The following is a 25,280-nucleotide window of genomic DNA, read 5'->3' on the forward strand; positions in this document are numbered from 1 at the left end:
GAATTTTATCTTAATAATTGTGATAATATTCATAATAATTTCACAAAAAAATTTTATCAGTTTCACTTCTTTCTTTGCTCACCATTATCTCTTTCATTCCATGTGTTCCTCTTAGTTGTACATACTTGTTTTCGGTATCCTCAAGTGATACTTTCAGGAAGCATTCATGGTGGTAAAGTTTCTGAGTCTTTTAATATATAAAATGCCTTAATTTTGTCCTCAAACTTAAATAATAGTTTGGCTAAGCACACAAATTTAGGTTAAAAGGAATATTCCTTTAGAACTGCAAAAATATTGTTCCATTTTGCTTATTACCTGAGAGATCAAATGAGAAGTCTGACAGCAACTGAATATTATTTCTTTAAAACTATCTTACGTTTTACCTTTCAGAAACTTTTAGGGCCTGTCTGAATTTTCATGGAAATCAGAAATTTCAGGATATATCTTAATGTGGACTTTTTCTCACATACATGCAGACTTTTTTTTTTTTTTTTGCCGGTACGCGGGCCTCTCACTGTTGTGGCCTCTCCCGTTGCGGAGCACAGGCTCCAGACGCACAGGTTCAGCGGCCATGGCTCACAGGCCTAGCCGCTCCGCGGCATGTGGGATCTTCCCGGACCAGGGCACGAACCCGTGTAACCTGCATCGGCAGGCGGGCTCTCAACCACTGCGCCACCAGGGAAGCCCCATGCAGACTTTTTATTGGTTTTCCCTACAAGAGACAATAACATAAGTTTTAAAATATAAATCTGAAGTCATCTGAGAGGCACGGAAGAAAGATTAAAATTAAATGCTTAATCAAAAGGTACTACAACGCCACCTAAAATCTACTACCACGGCAGTAGCAGGCTAAGATTAAGCTACAGCAAAAACATCTGGTGCAAATTTTAGAGACTATATAGCAGGAAGTGGATTTGCTTTCCAGAAGACTGGTACACTGATAATTTGGATCCAACAGGATGTTTGACCAGGAAAATGTCAAGATGGTTAGAAGTAAAACTAAATCAAAAAGAACAGGTACACTGGAGAATCCAAAACATGTAATCTCCAAACAGATGGTGACAGATTTATCTTCTTCCTCTCAAGAAGCATTTGCTGCACTTTGCAGCCTTTTCTCATAATCCTACCCAATGGCTGTTCAAGCTGAAAGCTGCTGCTCTTGCCTTGCAGATGGCTCAGCAGCCAGGTAAACTAGGTTTGGGTTGCACAAGACTCTTGATTAATTTAGCACAGATCTTGGAGAACTTGTGACAAATAGGTAAGAGGGGAGGGGAATACAGGGAATAAGAGGGGGTTGGTGGGATGGAGATGTGGTGGTGGTGGATTGGGTTGGTTGCATTGTTAGTTGTTCTGAACAAAGTGAACCCTGAAGCATTCCCATATAGTCTAAGTTTCCCCAATTAATTTCATACAACTCCACACAACACCTTCAAAGTCTGAAGTCAGCAGCTGAACTATAGTTAGAGCTGCAAGGCTCACAAAATCATCAAAGAAACCAGAATGAGACAACCCAGATAGGATATTCCAGCAATTATTCTCAATCTGTCTTTCTCCAATCTAAAATAAGCATCTAATATACATGATGTGGGATGTAGAAAGCCACACTGGAACAAACAGGGTCTTCTGCCGAACTTTTCATCAAACACCAAGGGAAACCGATGGTCCTGGTACATTTTTATTTTATTTTATTTAAAATACAACAACCCCAACGTTATTCTGTCACAATGGGACATGGCTGAACAGGTAGGAGACAGATTCCCCATTGTGAGTTCTTCTGATGGCTTCTGAAAGGATCATGGAGATGTTGATCATCTGTATTTTGGAGCAATGCTTCACCTTATCCTCCTAAGGTATGGTATTGGTGACTACTACTGCTTCAAAGCCTGCACTGTTGATGTGAGTAATGGCCGGGCCAGAAAAGATTCCGTGAGTCAAGATCGCATAAACTCTGGTGGCTCCAGCTGAGAAAAGTTTGTCAGCTGCATAGCAGATTGTACAAGTGTCAGCCATGTCATCCACAAGGATAGCCACACGATCCTTCACATATCCCACTAAGTACCATTCAGTCCACTTCATTGGCCTTCTTCGGTTCTTTGTGAATCAAGGCAAAGTCCACATTCAATCTTTCTGCAACAGAGGTCACTCTCTTAGCTCCACCAGCATCTGGAGAGACAATCGTGCAGTTCCTCCACTCAGAGATATTCTCCTTTATCCACTTCAGGACAGCTGGATCTGCATACAAATTGTCTACTGGGATATCAAAAAAGCCCTGAATTTGAGAAGCATGTTGGTCCATCTTGATGATATGATCTGCACCTGCTATAGACAGCGTATTTACAACAAGCTTGGTGGAGATTGCGGCTCGGCTCTTATCCTCCTTATCCTGAGGTCATACGGGAAGCACGGGGTGCCTGCAGTAACTCGGCTGGCTGGAGCAATCTTGCAGGTATTAATCATGATCAAAAGCTCCATTAGATTGTCGTTGCTTTCGCCACAACCACTCTGCACTATGTTGACATCCCCTCCTCACACACTCTCGCCTATTTCCACGCAGGTCTCCTGGTTGCTGAATTTCTTGGTCACCACCTTGCCCAGCTCCTGGCCCAGTCGGTCGGCAGTTTTCTGGGATAAGTCTTGGCGGGAGCTGCCGCTGAAGATTTTGATATTTGGCATTTTGGTCAACTGCCCTAGGCTCTCTACGTCCGGTGATCACCCCGGCAGTTGAGAAAGGAACAGCGGTCAGACCACAGACTATTCCAGCTCCTAGCCAGGCGCGAGAGACCGCAGACGCTAACTAACGGCTTCCGGTTGTTACTCAGCTGTTCCGGTCTCTTCCGGATGTGTGCAGCTCTAAACTGCCTTCTGGGTCTTCAAAAAAAAAAATTCCTTCTTGGCACCTAGTTCACTCTTCTAAACTAAAGAATCAAATCTTTTTTCAGTTCATGGATTTTTTTTTTCTCCTCTATTAGTGCTTGTATTAGTTTCCAAGGGCAGCTTAAATCTGAATACGTAAAAATATAAAATTTCTACAAGGCAAAACACGTAACTTTGAAAGGAAAGTTCTGGACTGGAGGAAATGTGTAAAACGTGCCCAGAGTTCTTCCAACTGAGTGAGAAAAAGATAAGTAGGAATAAACGTATGAAAAAATGCTAGAAATCAAGAAATTGACATTCATTTTCACACACCAGGTAAACCAAAATTATAAAATAGATAACTCCTTCTAGTCTAATGGAAAGTGTAAGTGTGTAGATTTTGCAAGGGAAATTGAGTACATAACATATGGCTCAATGTGTCTTCTAGGAATCTACTCAATAGAAATATTCACAAAGTATATTCATAACAGTATTTTTTGCTGTATTAATCCATTTAGTCAATATTTCCCAAGGTGTTCTGTGTGTCAGGTGTTGCCCCATTTACAGGGTATAAGATGATCAATGACAAATAGTAACCTTTCTAGAATTGCTTATAAAAGCAAAATATGGAAACCAAAAATATCTGTCAATAGCTAAACTATCAGCTAATGTACACACACAGGCAGGCATTAAAGAGACCACAGTAGTCATATGCAAGAAGTCATATGGAAGTGTCTCCAAAATATTTTATTTATTTTTTTCATTTTAAAATTTTATTATTATTTTTTTTTATTGGAGTATAGTTGCTTTACACTGCTGTGTCAATTTCTGCTGTACAGCAAAGTGAATCATATACATATATCCCTTCTTTTTTGGATTTCTTTACCATTTAGGTCACCAGAGAGTACTGGGTAGACCTCCCTTTGCTGTACAGTAGGTTCTCATTAGTTACCTATTTTATACATAGTAGTGTATATATGTCAATCCCAGTCTCCCAATTCATTCCACCTCCTCCCCCTTCCCCCTTGGCGTCCATAGATTTGTTCTCTACATCTGTGTCTCTATTTCTGCTTTGCAAATAAGATCATCTATACCATTTTTCTAGATTCCACATATATGTGTTAATATATGATATTTGTTTTTCTCTTTCTGACTTACTTCACTCTGTATGACAGTCTCTAGGTCCATCCATTTTTATGACTGAGTAATATTCCATTGTATATATGTACCACATCTTCTTTGTCCATTCCTCTGTTGATGGACATTTAGGTTGCTTCCATGACCTGGCTATTGTAAATAGTGCTGCAGTGGACATTGGGGTTCATGTTTCTTTTTGAATTATGGTTCTCTGGGTATATGCCCAGTAGTGGGATTGCTGGGTCATATGATAGTTCTATTTTTAGTTTTCTAAGGAACCTCCATACTGTTCTCCATAGTGGCTGTATCAAGCTATATTCCCACCAACAGTGTAAGAGGGTTCCCTTTTCTCCATACCCTCTCCAGCATTTACTGTTTGTAGATTTTTTGATGATGGCCATTCTGACCAGTGTGAGGTGATCCAAGATATTTTTAAATGTAAAAAATTCATTCACAAAAATATGCATAGTATGATATTTATGTATTTAAAATTAAGTAATAGTCAAATCATCAAATCATTAAGGAAGTCCTTTTTATCATGATTACCTTTGCAGAGGGGAGTAGGTTGGTTGTAGTTGGGGATGAATATGTCACAATTTATTGACATCTATTAATGTAGTATTGAACTTTCATTACTTTTATAATTAAAAAAAGACTAACAAAATATATATAAGTCTTTTTTAGGAAATTTTAAGTACACAGTTTCCAAATGCATGGGGGTTGGAGTAACGGGCTAAGAAGTGGAAGAGATCATAGATAACAGGAATTTCAACAATAAACTGTGTCATAAAAATAGTGGAAGCATCAGATAGAGATCATAAAGTTTTATCCTACTAATTGTGTGTTTAACATTTGGTTCTGGGATATTTTTATTTAGCCTAAAACTAAATCATCATTTTATAATATTTTGAAATTACTAAATAATTTGTTGAATGTATCCTCACACCCCACTTTATTTTTTAATTTTATTATTATTTTTTTTGTGGTACGCGGGCCTCTCACTGCCGTGGCCTCTCCCGTTGCGGAGCACAGGCTCCGGACACGCAGGCTCAGTGGCCATGGCTCACGGGCCCAGTCGCTCCGCGGCATGTGGGATCTTCCCGGACTGGGGCACGAACCCGTGTCCCCTGCATCGGCAGGCGGACTCTCAACCACTGCGCCACCAGGGAAGCCCTTCACACCCCACTTTTGAGCTTCCCCGCTGGGTTTGGTTCATGGATAGGATAAGATCAGGAATGAGGTAAGGAATGGGGTGAGGCAACAGAAATGGATAAGATTTGGCAATGTCTGTGAAACACATTGCTAGAAAACAGTGTTTTTATGTAGTAAATGTGCTATTATTATAAAACATAAAAACGGTTATGTCAAAAAGGCTAAATCAAAATGTCCTGCTGCTGATCCATCCACATCTCTGGAGACATCAATATGCTTTTCTCTTCAGTTCAAACTCTTCATGGTTGACCGTATATGCAGGCTCATTTCAGTCCACAACTCTTCATTCATGTTCTTTCCTATTATAAAATCAACAGACCCACCTATACTATATAATTCTCATCTTCAGCCAAGACTACATACAGTGATTTCTAAAGAAAATTCTGTGTCTTAATTTAGCAACACTAAAAAGTACTTGCAGCTTCAATTAAAATGATTCTTAGTGTTCTAAATGTGTCACACATTTTTCAGTTTTTAAAGAAAAACAAAACAGGTTTTTAAATCGACTTATTATTACCTAAATTGGACTGAACGCTAATATAAACATTAAAAACCCATAGTTGGGTTCCCTGGTGGCGCAGTGGTTGAGAGTCCGCCTGCCGATGCAGGGGACACAGGTTCATGCCCTGGTCTGGGAAGATCCCACATGGCGCGGAGCGGCTAGGCCCGTGAGCCGTGGCCGCTGAGCCTGTGCGTCTGGAGCCTGTGCTCCGCAGCGGGAGAGGCCACAGCAGTGAGAGGCCCGCGTACCGCAAAAACCAACAACCCATAGTTGGTTGCGTTTCCCTTGAGGTGTTAAGCACGAGAAATTTTTGTGTTGCTATTTTTGATCCATGCTCTGGCTGTTGCAACACCTCACAGTTTCAGGGATTTGTCTTGAATCATAAAATGTTAAATATGGAAATGACCTTAGAAACCACCCGGTCTAGCATCCTAATTCACAGACAGGGAACCGAGGCCCAGAGAAACGAAGCAAGTTGCCTGGGATCTAACAGCTAATTAGAGGCAGAATATGGATTAGAACGTGGAATCCCTGAATTTCCAAATAGGGCTTTTCTCACTATACCATGTCTAGGCCTTTTCTTTGAAGTTTATCAGAATGAAGGAAAAAAATCAAAAGGTTATGTAGAAATTGTTGCACAAAAATTTTACTCTTTTGTCGAACAACTACAACAAAGAACAAAACTCCAAAGCTGAGACTGGAAAATTCTTTTGCTTTTAAGAATTATTTCCAGAAAGAAATGAATGATTAGTAGTGTCATGGAAATATCTTTATTACTCTGATATTTCTGTTACATGGGTCTATTGTAAGGGGATTTAGCTCCTGTTTATTTTAGTCTCTGTAGGTTGAGAAAGACATCTAGCTTATCATTGACTGTTTCTGACAAAGGTTACAGGTAGGAATGATGCCCATTGAACAACGTTCTCTCTATTTAAGATGTTGTTAATAAATTACTCTGGAAAAAAATTGTGGTATAGAGAAAATACCTTATCTTTCTCCTTCCAAGGCAAGCATATTTAAATGTCATCTCTACAGATCTGTGAGAATTGTTGTATTTTGAAGGTCTTTTGAGTCAATACCCAGAATATATCTATTACCTTGGGAATAGTTTCTTGCTTTACCGATTATTCTTTTACCCTTCACAATTCCAACATAAATAATTCAAAGAGAGCCCTGATGCAGCTTGATCAACTAAGGAGGAAAGAAAGTCAGTCGGTTCTTTCAGAAAGTGGAGAAAAATGGTTGTTGTATTATAAGTAAAATAAATGCTTTCACTAAACACGCTTGCAGTTGACAAAATGCTAGATGTTTAGGTGACAATTATAGGTCTTTGATAAACTGTCAAATCTTGTCACAACACATGTTACAAACAAGGACAGATTTAGATGTCCTTTATGACAGCTTTGTGTAGTTTGAGAATGTATGGCAGTTAATTTCAAAAAGGAACATATTTTTCTTTCCAGCAGTTATCTGCTTGTTTTTTTAGGAAATCAAAGAGTTTATTAGGAAGAGTTTCTTTGTGCCTTTAATCTTCCTCATTTGACTCAGAGTTCCAGATCATTATTGTAACATTACCTTACCTCATTTATTTTGTTCATAATAATCATCTACAATACTTTGAGAAAACAATTTCCCACAGAATCTCATCCCCAGAGTTACTGATCAGTAGGTCCAGGGTGGAAACTCAGACTTCATGTTTCTTACAAGACACCAAGTAACGCTGATGCTGCCATTCTGGTGACCACACTTCTGAGAACCACTGGTATGCATCATTAACATTTATTTATTTTGGGAAAATAAAAGGTAAGAGATGATTTATTTTGCTTCTACTCATTTCACTAGCCCTTGTCATTTTGCATATTTTATTTGGCTTCTAGATCTTTTCATGTTCTTTTCTACATATGAATATTGCTTTCCAATATCACAATTCTTTATGAACAGTACACATATATCCTTCAACTTAAAATACCTGTATTAGGTGACAGAAATACTTTGACAAATAAGTGTAAGATGTGAATTCTTGTTATTTGGGGAGTTTTAAAAATCCATTAGATATCTGAACATCTAAAAATTAATTTCTACCTATTAGCACACTAAGAATTGATTGAAACCAAGAGGCTCTCCTATTTATTATCCCATTTCCCCTCCTTCCTTGAGTCTCTTACAGTGTTCATCACTGAGAAGGATCTTTTTATCAAACTCTGAAAACCACTTGTCTGTCCATGATGATACCAAGTATTGTACAGAGTGAATACTTGCTGATTTGATTTGATGTTGCCTTTTGGGAGGAAACCATTGTACAGACTCTCTCCAACTTACGCTGGTTCAACTAACAATTTTTCAACTTTACCATGGTGCAAAAGCAATACGCATTAATTAGAAACTGAACTTCAAATTTTGATCTTTTCCTGGGCTAACAATATGTGGTACAGTACTCCCTCGTGATGCTGGGCAGGGGCAGCAGCTGCAGCTCCCTGTCAGCCATGAGATATGCACTTACATCAAATTTCTACCCATACAGCTGTTCAATTTTTCATTTTCAGTACAATATTCAATAAATTACATGAGAGTCTTTGTGTTAAATAATTTTACCCATAGGCTAATGTAAGTTTTCTGAGCACATTTAAAGTAGGCTAGGCTAAGCTGTGATGTTTGGCAGGTTAGGTTATTAAATGCATCTTTTTTTTGTGTGTGTGTGTGTGTGTGGTATGCGGGCCCCTCTGCTGTGGCCCCTCCCGTTGCGGAGCACAGGCTCCGGACGCGCAGGCTCAGCGGCCATGGCTCACGGGCCCAGCTGCTCCGCGGCATGTGGGATCCTCCCAGACTGGGGCGCGAACCCGGTTCCCTTGCATCGGCAGGCGGACGCGCAACCACTGCGCCACCAGGGAAGCCCTGCATCTTTGACTTAATGATATTTTCAACTTACAGTGGGTTTATAGGGATGTAACCACATCGTAAGTTGAGGAAGGTCTGTATATCAGTTTATAACAAAATGAAACAAAACAAAATAAGTAAAAACAAAAGAATTTTTGTCTATTCAAATATATGTTAGAATGAGTAGACCCCTATGGACTACATATTGTTCTTCCTCGAGGGTATTTTGGCTAATTTTGTTCCCATGTACTCCCACATACATTTTAGAATTTTGTTGGGATTTTGATTGGAATTACATTAAATCTGTAAATCAATTAGGGAAAATTGACATTATAATATTAAGTTTGCAAATCCATGAACATACTATTTCTCTTTTAAATTACTCTTTAAAATGACAATAAGTTCCTGTAATTTTTCCATAGAAGTCTTTTCTCAGATATACATTTTTACATTTTTCCAGGCAGTTCATTTTTATATGATTTAAATGGTATCTACTGGAAATTGTATTTTCTGTTACATAGTAATATAGTTCATAGTTTAAATTTTGTGTCCATTCTTAAAAGTCATTTGTGGATTTTAAAAGTTTCTATATAAGCCATATATCATCTGGAAAGAAATGACAATATGGCTCTTTGATCTATTCCTTATACTTTTCCCCTTTCTTACCTTGGTAGGACCTCTAATGTCAGGTTGACTAGAAATGGTGACAGTGGCCATTCTTGCCTTATTTCTAATCTCAAAAGGGAAAACTTTTAATATTTTACCATTATGTATGATGTTTGTGTGTTGTATTTTATCAGGAAATACTCTATAAAGTTGTTTCCTATTATTAGTTTGTTGAAAGTTTCTTCTTTTTTTTTGATCAAGAAAGGGACTTGGATTATGTCAAGTTCTTTTTTTCTGCATCTTTCATGATTATAATATGATTTTTCTTGGTTATCCTCTTAATATAGTAAATTACAATGATTTTTTTTCTAATGTTAAACAGACCTTACATTCATGGGATCAACCCAATTTATCATGATATATTGTCCTTTTTATATATTACTTGATTCAGTTAGGTAATATTTTAGTTAGAATGTTTTCATGTATCTTTATGAGAGAATTTCACCCATAATCCTTTGTCTGTACTTTTTAGGTTAAGAAAACAAGATTATACTAGCTATGTATGAGTTGGAGAGCATTTCATCTTTTTCTATCCTATGGAAAAGTTGTCGAAATTATGACATTAAGTGGAACTGGTCCAGAAGATATTTGACTACTTATTCGATTTCTCTAATGGTTATCAGTTACATTTAGGTTATAGATTATTGGTTATATTCAGATTTCCATTTTTTTGTTAGTTTTGTTGTTTTATTTTTCTACAAAATTTCCTACTTTATCTAAATTTTCAAATTTTACTGACAGTGCTTCCCACAATATCCTTTTATTATGTTTTTTGCATCTGCAGCATCTTTAATATGATTCCCTTTGTCATTTCTGGTGTTAGATTTTTGAAACTATTTTTTTTTTTTTGAATCAGTTTCACCAGAAGGCTATTCATTTTATCAGTCTTTTCCAAAAAAACTAATGGTTGAAATTGTTGATGCATCCTCACTGGCTGCTTGTTTCAAACTTTGTTGACTTTAAGATTATTTTTAATTATGTCCTTTCATCCTTTCTTTGTGTTTATTTTGCTGTTCTTTTTTAAAATTCTTGAGATGTATGCTTAGCTTATTATTTATTAATATTCAAAGGTATACATTTTTCTTCTAAGTACTGTTTTAACTTAAGATTTATATGTAATATTTTTATAGTATTTCTGTTGGTATTCAGGTAAAACTATTTTACAGTTTTGATGACGACTTCTTTGTTTCAGGGACCATTTAGTTTATTTCTTAAATAACAGATGTATAGGGAACATCTAGATATCTTGTTGGTGTTGTTTTTAGTTTCTAGCTTAATTGTACTGAGGACAGAAAACACACTTTGTGTGATTTAAGCCCTTTGAAATTTGCTGAAACTTTTTTTATGGTCCTAGGTGGTCACGTTTCATACGTAGTCCACGTGTGCTAGGAAGAATATGTACTCTTGAGTGGTTAAGTACTGTATACATACACACGCATTAGATCTGGTTTGTTTGTAATGTTATTTATATCTTCTGTATCTTTACTGATTTTTAAAATCTATTTAATCAAATACTGAGAGAAATATGTTAAAATTTCCACAGTGATTATTGGTATATATCTATCTCTCCTTATAAGTTTTTCTTTTCTCTATATTTTGAGGCTAATTGGTTATCTACAAATTTAAACTTTTGGTGAATTGAGATATCATTTTAAAGTAACACTTTTTTTTCTAGTAATGCCTTCTGCCTTAAATTCTATTTTGTCTGGTGTTAATATAGTTATGTTAGTTATCTTTTAAATAGCATTTGGTTGATTTTCCTATCTTTTAGTTTCAACCTTACTGTATGTTTATGTATCAGATGCATTGCTTATAAATGTCATTTAATTTCATGTTAATTTATGCCACTTGACTTCAAGTCATTTAACTTCATTTATCCCCTTCTGACATTGTGTGGGGATATTTGCCTATGATTTTGCCTTCCTTTCTTCCTATTTTCCTTCTTTCCTTCCTTCCCTTTTTCACTTCTACAATCACTTTATTATTGTTGCTTTTTATAATCGACGTTCATTTATATATACCTACCTATGTATTATTCTCTTAGCTTCTCTTTTATTTTTGCATCTTAAACCTTTCATTTGGGATCATTTGCCTCTGCTTGAAAAATATCCTTACAAATTTTTGAGATACTGCTGGTGAAAAACTTTGGCTTGGAGTTTATAATTGTCTCCTTTAATGTTATTCCTTTAAAGGTAATACATTTTTTCCCCCTCTAGATGCTTTTTAAGGTTTTCCTTCCTCCCTCTCTCCTCCCCTTTCTTCCTTCCTCTTTCTTTTTCCCCCCCCCCCTCCCTTCCTCCCTTCCTCCCTTCCTCCCTTCCTCCCTTCCTCCCTCCCTTCCTTCCTTCCTTCCTTCCTTCCTTCCTTTTCCTTCTTCTTTTCTTTCTTTCTGATGCAGATTCACTATTATATGTCTAGGTGTGGAATTTTGTAAAGTAATTACTTGCTTGAGATTCATTTGGTTTCTTGAATCTATGGCTGTTTTTCATCAGTTGTGAAATTGCTTTTTTATTGTCTCTTCAAATATTGCCTCTGTCTAATTCTCTCTCCTACTGGAACTCTGATGAAACTCAAAACATATCTCTTCTGTTTTCCATGAACCTCTCTTTCAGTTTCCTTTAAAAAATTTGTGTGTGTGTGTGTGTTGTATTCTGCCTCTCTTCTCACCTATCTTCCAGCTTACTCGTTCTCTTTTCATATGTGTCTATTATGCTATAAGACCAGTTTATTGAGGGTTATTTATTTATTTATTGTTTTGTTTTTTTTAAAGACTAATGGAGACAACTCCCCATTGCCTTTTTGTTTTTTGGCTGCATTGGGTCTTCATTCCTGCACGCAAGCATTCTCTAGTTATAGTGAGCAGGGGCTACTCTTCATTGTGGTGTGTAGGCTTCTCACTGTGGTGGCTTCTCTTTGTTGTGGAGCACGGGCTCTAGGCACACAGGCTTCAGTAGTTGTGGCACATGGGCTCAGTAGATGTGGCTCGTGGGCTCTAGAGCACAGGCTCAGTAGTTGTGGCACACAGACTTAGTTGCTCCACAGCGTGTGGGACCTTCCCGGACCAGGGATCAAACCCGTGTCCCCTGCATTGGCAGACGGATTCTTAACCACTGCGCCATCAGGGAAGTCCCTATTGAGGGTTTTTTAAACAACTTTATTTTTTTTTAGAGCAGTTTAACTTTACAACAAATTGAGAGGAAGGTACAGAGATTTCCCATGTAACCCCCTGCCCCACACATGTATAGCGTCCCTTATTATCAACATCACTCACCAGAATGGTACATTTTTTTTTACCAAGGATGAACCTACCTTGACACATCATAATTACCCAAAGTTCATGGCTTACCTTAGGGTTCATTCATACTGTTCTACATTCCACAGGTTTGGACAAATGTGTAATGATATACATCCATCATTATAGTATCATACAGAATATTTTCACTACCATAAAAGTCTTCTGTGCTCTGCCTACTCATCTCTCCTCCCCTCTCTCACCTCTGGCAACCACTGATCTTTTTATTGGCTCCATAGTTTGCCTTTTCCAGAATGTCATATTTTTGGAATCATACAATATGTAGCCTTTTCAGATTGACTTCTTTCACTTAGTAATATGCATTTAAGTTTCCTTCATGTCTTTTCATGGCTTGATAGCTCACTTATTTTTAGCAGTGAATAGTATTCCATTGTCTGGAAGTACTACAGTTTATGTATCTATTCACCTACTGAAGGATATCTTGGTTGCTTCTAAGTTTTGGCAATTATGAGTAAGACTGCTATAAACATCCGTGTGGAGGTTTTTGCGTGGGCATAAATTTTCAACTCCTTTGGGTAAATATCAAGGAGTGTGATTTCTGGATCGTATAGTAAGAGTATATTTAGTTTTGTAAGAAAATCGCCAAACTGTTTTCCAGAGTGGCTGTACCATTTTGTATTCCCATCAGCAATGTATGAAAGTTCCTGTTGCTCCACATTCTCACCAGCATTTGGTGTTGTCAGTGTTCTGGATTCTGGCCATTCTAATAGGTGTGTGTAACTACAGAGTTTTAAATTTTCATTATTGCATTTTTCATTTGAAGACATTTTTTTTAGTCCTTTTAAAGTTCTACTGGGGCAGTTTTTAGAGTTCATTGCTCTCTGAACGTATCTTCAAACTTGTTCTTATTTCAAACTATTTTAAAAAACAGTATAATAGCTGTTTTATAAGATGCATGCGGTAATTTCAATGTCTGAAGTTTTTGGAATCTGTATCTGCTGTCTATTTTTCTTGCTCAGGCTGGCTTTTTTCTTTTGTGCTTGTTTATGCTTAGCTATGTACGATTATGGCATATGAAATTTTATTTGAGGAAATTCTTTGAAGTCTGGAATAAAAGTTTTTCTTCCAGAGAGAATTTGCTTCTGACTCCTATATGGAGTTGCTATTAGTCTGCGACTACCTTAAGTTTCCTTGGACTGTCGAGGTGATATAACCCCAGGCTGCAGAACTATGTAAGGGTAGCCTAAGATCACAACTTCTCAGGAATCCACACCTTCCAACCCTTTCAGCCCTGTTTCTTACACTGTTTTTCTCTGCTGTCTGCTGTGCTCACCAACAAACCATCCCACCCTCCTTAGACCATGGAGGCAGGTTTACTTCTGATTCACCATTATTCTGAAGATAGAGAGCTTTGGGGTCTCAATTTAAGGAGTAGAAAGTCTCCTATGAGACTCCTCACCTTGGGCAGGCCCTGGGCCTTAACTTGCATTACCCTTGACCCATGAAGTCTATAAAACTGGAACCTAAGATAATTAGAGCTAGTCTTAGCTCTTGTATCCAGAATATAGGGTGAGCCTTTTCTCATATTCCCAGAATGGTGCAGGCAGCGAGCAGCAATTGGAACAGGCAGAGAACACTTGTCCCTGTGGAGAAGCCATGTTAGGAAGGCTAGTGGTAGCAGAGATTGTGCCATGATGGCTGGTAAAGAGACTGGACTGGACAAGTCTGCAGGCTAGTTACCAGAAACAGAAACTGGTAGTCTGAGAAATTGTCAGAAATAGCTCACTGTGGGACATTCAGAGACGATGCTCATTTTTTGAATTAACTGGAGTGTGCTTGCGCCATGGTAGTTATATTTACAGTTCCAACCTGGTTTTCCCATGTCTGCTAGGACCTTTGAAATCAAGGTTATTCTTATATTTATGATAAACTTAAGGTCAATGATAAGAGAGACTCAATATATATAATGAATGTATATTCTGTATACTACCTTCTAGTAATTTGTCTTTAAAAATATTACTTGTGATTGTTGTTGACTTTAGCAGTTTACTTCACCAACAGTTACTTTTTGTGTAAATACATTCTGCTTCATATCCTTATATGTTAATTTACTTCTTATCAATTCAATTCATGAGCTCTCTTTTCAAATAAACTACAGTGAAAAACAAGAAACAGCTTATTAGTGTCCATCTGTTTCCTTTCTTTTGTAGACGTAAGAAAAGAGGTTTTGCCAGTGGATAAATGAATGTATGACAATGAGATATTGTTTTATTTTTTGAAAATTATGTATAAATAATTTAAAGCAATATTTTATTTTCACTAACTTTGGAGAGTTCTGTGCTGTGTTTGGTGCCTAGAAAAGTAGTGACTAATGATGTTTCCAAGTATAAGGAGTAGAATAGAAATAGCTGATTTCTTATTTTTTGTATGTTTAATCCAACAGCAGAGGGGATGAATGTTTGATGTTATGGATTTGCACACAGACTCTGATGCCAGACTGTTTGCGTTTGAATCCTGGCTTAATAGCTTAATGTCTCAGTGGCTTTGGACAAATTACTTAACTTGTCTTTGCCAAAGTTTCCTCATCTGTGTTAAAAGGATGACAATAGTAGTACCAACCTTTCAGGATTGTGAGGATTAAATAAGTAGAACAAATATGAACCACCAGTAACAGTACTTTATATATTATATGTATATCACATGTAAATATACACTTTATAAATGTTAGCTATTTATGTGTACAGAATACAGACAAGCATTGAAAATTTTGAAAAGTGATAGCAGGATTGGTCTACATGGAGACCTGCTCCAGGTTCTTCTTTCACTTGCCATATAGCTTCCTCCTGGAGGGGTGATAACAGTGTAGTAGAGCCAGCAAATTATTGCTGTGTCCATATCTCTCCCATGGGATTAGAGAGAGCTGTAATGAGAGGGTCACATGCTGAAGGTATGCCTGTTCGTTACATAGAGAGCTTGGTTCCATCTGACTTCTGGAACTAGAGTGAGCCTTCACCCAAGTACTCCTCTGTCAGGTGAGAGTTGGGAAGACACTGACAGCTTAATGCATCCTGATGATAGCAAGTTTTCTCCAGATATAAGGATAGAGTAAGGTCTCTTTAAAAAAAGTTTAGTCATAAGGCCATGTAGAAAATTACTGGTTAACTAAAAGAGGATGGTTTCTCATTTTCCATAGTTTATCTAACAGGGATTAAGCATATTTTAACTATAGATCATAAAATCTTTTGAATATTTCAATGTTTAATTCTTATAACTATATAGTAAATCTCCATTTTTATAATATTTGAAAGCAATAAATGGTGACTGGGAAACATGATCTTCCTATCCTGAGTTTTAGTGATAGTAGACTATTCCTCCCAGAAAGACATCACTGAAACATTTTGAACAAGAATATATACCTTACTTATACATATCTCCAGGGAAGGAAATCCCACAGATCCTTTGAATGATTTGCTCTTTTTAAAAATATAACTGATTTGAGATATTCTCTTATATCTCACTTAAGTCTGCTCTCCTGAGAATTAATCTTATTTTTACTTATTCATTCCTCAGTAAAGCTGGAGAGCAGCTGATACCATCCTCTTCACATACTTGAGAACCATTATTAAAAAATTCCTTTGCTGAATAATCTCATTTTGTCAAGGCTTTTATTATAGGTTTTGTTTTTAAATCCTTTGATCCTTTTTACTGCTCTGTACATCTCTTTCTTGAATCTCTGAATCTAAACAATTTGCGCTCACGTGGGTCTGACCGATGTTTTATTTATTTATAGTTTTATTCTGGATGTGTCACCTCACATTCCTAATGCTTAACTACTATTTATGCATCGCAGTATCCCGCTTGCTTTTTTAAGAACAAAAGCTTTTCAGTGGAGGTGATACATTATCTCTGAGCATTTATTTGTATCACAGGTAAACTAAGCCCATATGAAAACAAACAGCCTCCCTTCACATGCACACACAGAAGTGTATATCTTGATTGTAAATTTTTTCTAATTAAAGAAGTTTAGGTTTGTTTGTTTGTTAACAGCTGTTAAAGAACAGCACTATGTTCCAGAGCTACTTGGGGTTAATTATGGTTTATCACACACTGAAGAAAAAAAACACAGGGTGCAAAGTGGATAAAAGAATGAATTTTTAGCAATTAATTAAATTATATTTCTTTAAAAAAGATAATATATCTGAAATAAATAAACAGATTTTGGGTTAAACTGTTAGATTTTACCAGTGGTATGCTTTTGATCTTTCCACTTTAAACATGGAATATAGGCATACTGTTTGTATTTGAAGTTTGCATCTGTCATTGGTATAGTTAAATAAAATTGGGATAATTACATTATGAAACTGGAACCAAAATTGGCAAGGTAACTCATTGAAATTTAAGATTTCCTTGATTATTGTATTAACTATCAGATTATATCTTGAATTTATGATTAATTCAAAGAGTACATGACACAGATTGTTTTCTTACTTTAATTCTGTTTGCATGATAGGTTTATGATGTTGCTTTGTTTAATGACAGAATTTTACTTGCTTCTTTCACTTGTGTCTTTGTGTCTTTAAAGAGCTTCTACCACTTTCTAAAAACACTGCAATCAGAGAAGATTTTCATTAAATCCTTCTTTCCATAGTTGCTCTCTTGTTTTTCTGATGAAATCTTTGTTTACTTTTCTTTGGGAGGTTTAGATTATGGCCAACCATTTACAGCATGTTCATAGTTTATTTATGACTCAAAATAAAATAAGACCAAAATTTAGTGAAACTTAACACTTGAAAGGTTCCATATGTTTGAATGTGCTCAGATTATTATTTTTTGCCTATAACTAAGTTACAAATCACTGAGATGTAACTTATGTGCAGGCACTGTATGGGATTTCATGAATATTTAGTGCTTTGTTTCTATTTCTGAGTCTGTGAAGTTTCATAAATCAGCACTGTTTTTGCTTGGTTGCTACATAGCAGTGATTTTTGTGCTGTCTCTCTGTATTAAAACGGCTGAGTTTCATACAGTTTTCCTATGGAAATAATTCCTGGTAGGTAAAAGACAAATTATGTTGGCTCAGTGTTAAAGGTTATGGTTTAAGTATAATGGAAGCAGGAAATAGACATTTAAATTTCACCTTAAACCTCCAACCTTAAACATTATTTACTAACCTATGTTGTCTATTGGTTAGTAAATAATGAGATCTTAAGAATCTGTTTCCAATTTTATGATCTGGAATCCAAACTATTACCAACTATTTTTGTCTGAAAGCTCCATTGGCAATGTTTCTTTAGACTTTGCAACTATAAATAAAGGCTCTCAGCTATTTTATTGGGACGTTAACGTGTCCTAAGCCAGTGATTCCCAATATGGTCAATCATCAGCCTTTTCTGGGTTGTTTTCTGAAAATACAGATTTCCAGTCTCAACCTTAGGAAATTTTTTTTTACTTGGTAGCATTAAATCAGAGATTCTCAACGTTGGTTGCACATTAGAATCCTCTGGGGAGATTAAACCCCCCCAAAAAACCTGATGACTCAGCTCCATCCCCAGAGATCCTGATGTAATTCTGTGTCACCCTAACTTTAACCCAAACTCTGAGATCTTTTCAGACTAATGTCCAGCTACTTTTGAGAACCACTTCTTTAAACAATACATTTCTTTATTAGAAGTATGATATTCAGAGTTCCTTATAGTGACTATTGATTTGGTTTACAACTTTACAATTTCATTACCATCTTCAAATATTTCCCTTTTTTTGTTTAAAAAGTTATACTAATAACCCCTGGAAGACTGATAGCTCCAAGCAAGTTCTGGCATGGGAAGATGTCTGAGCCTGTTTACCTCAGCAGGAGAAATATACGACTTCTTTGAGAAATACTACAGAAGCTGGATTGCCTTCCTCCCACCAGATAGAGGGCTTACAGACAGGGAGATTAGGGATAGTAGAGTTAGTATGTTGATTTTGCTGTGCCCAGTATAACCAAGAGGCCTACTTTAGCTTGAGTTGACTCCTTGGCCCTTGGTAATAGTAGCTAGCATTTATTTAGTACTTACTATAAGCTGAATACTTGGAATTCTTCACCATAGCCCCACTTCCATTTTATAGGAAAGAAATGGCAAGCACAGGGAGGTTAAGTAACTTTCCCAAAGTCACACAGTTAGTATGCAGTAAAGGCTGAATTTGAACCCAGGCTTGTCTGACTCCAGGGCCCTTATGGCTGCCTATGATGTCACCTTGACGACTTACTAGACCACAATATGGTATAATAGATATGAATGAGGGGTATATAAGCATATCGAAGTCTGATCTCATATGAGCAATGTTTACATGTACAACTTACTTGACTTCTCTTCAATTATGCCATCTCTAAAATGAGATTAATAATAATAATAATACTTTCTTCACAGTGTTTATCATGAGGCATTTAAATAAAGCGGTAGCTTGGTACCTGGATTATAGAAGTACTAAGGAAGTAATGTCTGTTTTTATAAGTCAGCACAGTTTACAAGTCCAAAAACATAGAAATTTTGGGTTTGGATTGATTGCCATTCTTCCTGTGGGTAGGCTAGATTGTTCCAGTCAGTGTATATAGATTAGTTAAGGTTTATTCTAACCCTGAATTTCTCTAATTTTTATAAATTGTATCATTCACGCATATACATTGTCTCTACTTGGCAAAATTCCTCTTGTCCTACCATTATGGTTAATCATTTAGTTTGTTAAATAAATCTTATTTTATCATTGATTTACATAAGAAAAACAAAGCTTCATTCTTGTGACATGTACTACTTTAGGTTCTAAGTAGAAGACTTTTCCTAAGGAATTAATATGGTAGCTTACTTAAAAGTCTCTCCCAACGTGGTGCCACATGAAATTACTGAAATGGAAGCCAGAATACTTGAATTCTATTCTTCCTGATCTTCCTTCTTTAAGTACTGGGCAATTTCAGGCATGTTCACTTAACCTCTTAAGTCTTTGGTTGTCTTAGATGTAAATTCGAAGCTGTATTATATGATAGTGGTATCTTCTTTTTGCTCTAATATTATGTGAATCTGGATACTATAAAATAGCAACAAGGATATATTTATACATGTAAACTGTGTATATAATGGGAACTGCAGTTCTCACCCACCAGTTCATCTTTTTAGTTCCAACAATCTCTTCCTTATTCTGAGCTCATTTATCAACAAGAAATAGGATTCTATGATTTCTAACTCTTTTATGATTTTATTAATCTGTCCTCCATTATCAGCCATTTGCCAAAAATGTAACAGCCCCTGTACCTAGTGATCTCTTCCTTGGTTACTCTCTAATAACTTCTGGAAAATTGCTTTATCTTCTATCTAGTATTTTATTACGTAATTATAGTGTTTCTCAGATATTGATTCCTGGATATACATTTGCTTACACAAATAGTGGAAATCTTTTCCTAATTCACACATACAAGAGTTAAATCAATGGATAAAAGACTTCTTCCATAAAATATTTTAAAACCTCTGTCACCTGGTACCATTTGTTTGTGTTAGAACAAAATATGACAAAATATACCATTAATACAAAATTATTTATATTATAGTATAGTGATTCTCAAACTAATATCCAATCCACTGCAGACCAATTCTTTTGTAAAATACAATGAAAATGAATTACTAGAAAAACAATATCTTAAAAAGACAAAAAATACAAATCAAATTTTTAAAACTATGTTGCAATAGACATAAAATAATTCTGTCAAACTGCTCTAAAATTAGTTCTCTCAAATTTTCATTCTCAAAGTCTATACTTGTCATAAACTGAAAGCAAAGAGTTCATAGAACTGCACTGATCTGTGGATAAGACATTGAATTGCACTGGTCTTGAAAAGCAAGTTTGACTTTATCTTTTTTGTAACTTTGAAATTCTTTCGCAAAAATAAGGGAGCTTCCTTATTCCCCTCTCTCAGCTTGTAGTATTCTTTAAGAGGCTGGATCTACCTAGCTTCAGATAATCCCTACATTCAGTGACTGGATCCTTCAGGTTCTTTGCTGGATTAAAATGTAGGTAAAGTAGATGTGTATTAAGCCTTACCTGTATTTAGCCTCAGTGGAAGCGGGTTGCTCAGATCCTTTCTCTATAATGGCTTTTAATGAAAAGGAGAAGAGAACAGCCTGGGGGGATCCAAGTGACTCAGGTGTAGAGAGGGGTTACTACCAAAAGGCCATGTCTGTCTCGGCCACATGCCTGCTAATAAATCACCAGAGATTTATCCCTGATTTTAATATCAGAATCATTGTCCAAGTGGAAAACAATCCAAAAAGTTGATGATAAGGGAAATACATGTAAGATGATTGTGTTGTGAAAATATCTGAGGCTTTAAAGGTGTTTTTCCCTTTTGATTTATTATAAGAAAGAATAGAGAAATTACTATTGCTCAAAACAGTCATTCTACTGGAAACCTCAAATAGCAAATTAGAATTACATTTTTCTTTGAAAGATAGTTGCTAGGAGAGTAGGTTTTCCAGACCCCAATGAAAGATTCATTTTGCAATCAGCTTAAGCCTATATTTTTGAAACTTGAAACCTTACTCATCTGGCAGAGAAAAGGATCATAACCATTGAGAGGGAATACAAAGATCTTTCAGAGTATCCATATTTTACTTCTAAATCTTAATCTTCAAGGACTTTTCCCTATACTTTAAAAAATCTTATTTGTCTGCTAAGGAATTTTCTGCATTATTTCACCACCAAAATAATTGTTATTATATTAACTATTATAATTCAAAAATCTACCTTTATATGGACCCATGAGAGAGATTTCCCTCTGACAATGCATTAAAAATACAGTGCTTCCTCTGAGCTCTCCATTTGTTTCTGACTTTTTCTTACCTCTGTCACTTATTAGATTTAAGCCTTTGATAATGTATTTAACTTTTATGGTCCTCACTTTCTCTCATTTCAAAGGTGGGGATAAAAATTTTACCAACTTTATAGAGTTGTTCTATAGATTAAATGAATTAATATATTGTAAGTGCTTAGAACAGTGCCTGGAACGTAAGTACTTAACAAGTGTAAGCTGTTATTATTATTGTTGTTACTGTTTTCTTTCATGGAACTGGCAGTTCTTATAACTATTCATGTTTTCTTCTTTGCTTTTTCTCCTAGGAACGTTAAGGATCAAATCTGTTTCGTTTAGTAGCTGTCCATTTTTCTTTTATTCCCCTTATTCTCAAGTCTTCATCTGTTTAATCTTTATTCTGCTATTTTGTGTGCATATTCGCAGGCTGCCTCAAATTCTTTCTGGAATAAAGTGGAATATTAATCAATGCATCTATCAGTCTCTTTTTAAGAGACTGGATTGGATTATGAGTCCACCTATGGACAAGAGTAATCTCAAGGACATTTTTTTTTTTTTTTTTTTTTGCGGTACGCGGGCCTCTCACTGCTGTGGCCTCTCCCGTTGCGGAGCACAGGCTCTGGACGCGCAGGCTCAGCGGCCATGGCTCACGGGCCCAGCCGCTCCGCGGCATGTGGGATCTTCCCGGACCGGGGCACGAACCCGTGTCCCCTTCATCGGCAGGCGGACTCTCAACCACTGCGCCACCAGGGAAGCCCTCAAGGACATTTTAAAATGCTGATGGGCTTAAATCTGGTTTCCTGAACCTATCAGTTGAGAGGGAGATAGAACTACTATATTTGACTTGAAAAATCTTTACAGCCTAGTTGCTGGGGCCAATCCTCAAAGTTACATTGCTATTACACCAAGCGGGAGTGCTGGGATGTAAGATGGGGAGTCCACCTCGATATCAATTACAGCAGAGAATCCCAAATAGGAGAGTATCTTACCCACTTTTGTATCCCCGGTACCAAGCACAGTTTCTGGTGGATTACAATACTCAATAAATGGTTGATGAATGAACATACCATTTTTGCCTGGGTGCCACATTTTTCATTTGGCAACTTCAGCTTAGGACCTCAGTTATAACCATAGAATGCCCTTAAATGAAACTTTTATCTTCTGGAAACAAGACCTTCATATCAAGCAAAACTCTAGGAAGCTTTTTGTGTTTTTATCGCTGCCTAATCCACTTTCTGTCATTCCTCCATGCTCACTCTGTATTCTAACATTATTAACTCACTTATCAGAGGAAGGTCTCTGAAACCAACATGCTTTTTCCTCTCATATTTGCCTTGGAACCTGCTGACCCCTCTGTCTAGTAAAGTACTTACCCTTTAAATCTGGACCAGATCTCTGCCTCTCCTGGGAAGATTTCTTTGCTAATTGGCTCGGTTAGGCCGAACTAGACATGCGACATTTATGACCCCCCCCCGCCCCCCATGCCTGATATATATCCTCACGGTAGTCCTCTATACTTTGTATTTTCTTAACTTGATGCTCAGGTAACATGTAATGGAGAGAAAGCACAGGTTTGGCAATTGGGCAAAACTGTGTTGGGTCCTTTTTAGCTATGTAACTAAGCCCTGTTACTTAACCTTGCTGAGGGTCAGGTTACGTGTTTTGAAATGAGGATAGTAAAGTCTATCTCATAAGGTGTTGTAAAGATTAAATTAGGTAATATATGTAAAGGCCAAGCACATAGTTGGTGCTCAGTAAATAATAGAGTAGGCACTCAATCACTAAAATGTGTGTGGCGTTACTGGGGGATTCTTGAAAAAGTGAAGATCATGTACCAGATTTATGATGATAGGTGAAAAATCAATTTGAATTTTGATTTAAGGCATTAGATTTTTTAGAATTAAATTTATTTTAGGGCTATAAGTACGAAAAAGGGGAGAATCATGTTTCTAACTGCCTCCGAAAAAGCACTTAGTATAGTGCCATGTGTTAATAGACAGTCATTAATGATTTTGATGACTGACCAGCAAGCAAGTTTGCTTCCTTTCTTTACATGTCTTTAAGGCTCTATCCAGAGTCAAAGTTAAGAATGATTAGCGTGGTATTAGAGCAGAAGTGCTCCAGAACCTCACCATAAGCACTGGTTTCCAGATGAGGCTATTCTTGAAAGACTTAATTTAAGCTTTGCCACTTAGCATTTAATGTGACTTATTTTGTACAATGACAAAGCTGCAGGTGTTAACAAAATCTACGAGTTTAAAAATGTGCTTGTGGTATATTTAAAGTGACCAAAATAACTTTTTTTAAGATTCAAAAATAAACTGTTGACATAAATCACAGAAATACCACTGCCTAAGAAATAAGATTTGTTGCATTTCATCATTTTCACTTGGAATTAAAGATCCTCTGTAATCTAGCCCCGGTTTATCTTCCAGACACCTCCGGCACCCACCCTCTTCCCAGACCCTCTAGACAGTCCAGTCTTAAGATGGATTTTTTTCCACCTCTGCCTTTAATTCCTCCTTAGCCTCTGATGTGTTTTTGTGTAGATACATGCCTTTTCCATGTTTTTATTCCAACTTGAGCTGAAGCTCAGGGCCTGGAAGGTGGTGAGGGCTCAAGACATATTTTATTAGTGGCAGGTGACTCAGAGAGGCCTAAGCTAGGCTATGGAGAAATCAAACACATCTTTTCCTTCGTGGGAAAGTCAATGACTAGAATTGTTGGAGGTGATGGCTGGTCTCCCCAGACTGGTGATAAAAGCTAATGCTTAAACTTCCCTGGCAGTATGCTTGATGGAGAATGAATGCAGCCTGAGTGTCAGGGGAGCTGAGGTTCACAGACTTGGCCCACAGACAGTGGATAAAAGTCAGAAGGGTAAGGCAACTCTGAATGAATCACAAGGCATAACATATAGCTGGTCTTTCAGCTTAGATCTTCTCTCCTCAACTCCTAGCTTCCTCAGGATTTGTGGCAGAGCCCTGGGGAGATGTCGCCTAAGTGAGATGACACACAACTGAGAGCCATCAAGTGAGGGGTGGGCAATTAGTTCCTTTAGTCAGCAGTGCAGGGGTGCAGCACAGTTGGAAAGCTGAATGGGAAGAATAGGATGCTTAAAAAAATTATTGGCATCCCTGTCTCTCTGATTTCTCATACTTCCAAACTATGAAGCCTAAAGAAAGTTCTAGAATCTGGGCTCTTTCTTAGAGAAACAAGGTAACAGCATTTAAAGTGCCTTGTAACTCCTTAGAAGAGATTATTTCTCTGTAGGGTCTCTCAGATGGAAGAAACCAAATGTGACATTTCACAATCTGGGAAGGGGGAGGCATCTTGCTAATTGAGAAAACATTTCTATTCACAGTCTTTAGACTGAGATTTAGACTATACTATCCCCCAACTAACATCTGTTCTTGGTAAAGATAGCATGGCTAAATTCAACCCGTCCATTATTTAAAGGATAAGGCATGTCTCCATTTTACCTTGGTGGGTCTATGGAGAAGGAAATACAATCAGGAATTTTTACAACCTCATGACTACACCAACTATTCTTTTTACATAGAATAACTTATTTCTCCTTTGCCTCCAGAAGGAAATCTGAAAGGCTGAGCATTAATCTTAAAATACTGAGCAATTAATAAGAGTGTAAGAGACCGAGAACCCAACATTTGGTAAGTTTGCATCTCTCACCAACAGCACTCTCTCCCCACCAACTCCCTGCAGTATTGGACTCAACATAAACATTCATGAGCATTATAAAACACAAAGGAACTATTTTCTTTGCACATCTGCATAATAAGTTGTTAATTTTCAACCCAGTTATATGTAAATGATGACTGCTGTATATGAAATACTTCCCTTGCTTTTAATCAAATGTTGCCCATCCTTTAAAGCCCCAATTAAATTCTATGCAAGTTTGCCCTCCCTACACTCTTTCACCCCCAGCTTAT

The 25,280-nt window shown here is 36.8% G+C and overlaps 1 protein-coding gene across 1 annotated transcript; it reads right to left on the minus strand.

The window, feature by feature from the left end:
* Window positions 1-1,719: 1,719 nt before the first annotated feature.
* Window positions 1,720-2,691, minus strand: PRPS1L1 (phosphoribosyl pyrophosphate synthetase 1 like 1). The gene is given in 3 exon segments (XM_024131146.1): window positions 1,720-2,055; window positions 2,057-2,391; window positions 2,394-2,691. Coding segments are annotated over 3 exon segments (951 nt in total). The 5' UTR covers window positions 2,674-2,691.
* Window positions 2,692-25,280: the final 22,589 nt, after the last annotated feature.

Source organism: Physeter macrocephalus, chromosome 5 (assembly GCF_002837175.3).
Source record: "Physeter macrocephalus isolate SW-GA chromosome 5, ASM283717v5, whole genome shotgun sequence".
Classification (NCBI taxonomy): domain Eukaryota; kingdom Metazoa; phylum Chordata; class Mammalia; order Artiodactyla; family Physeteridae; genus Physeter; species Physeter macrocephalus.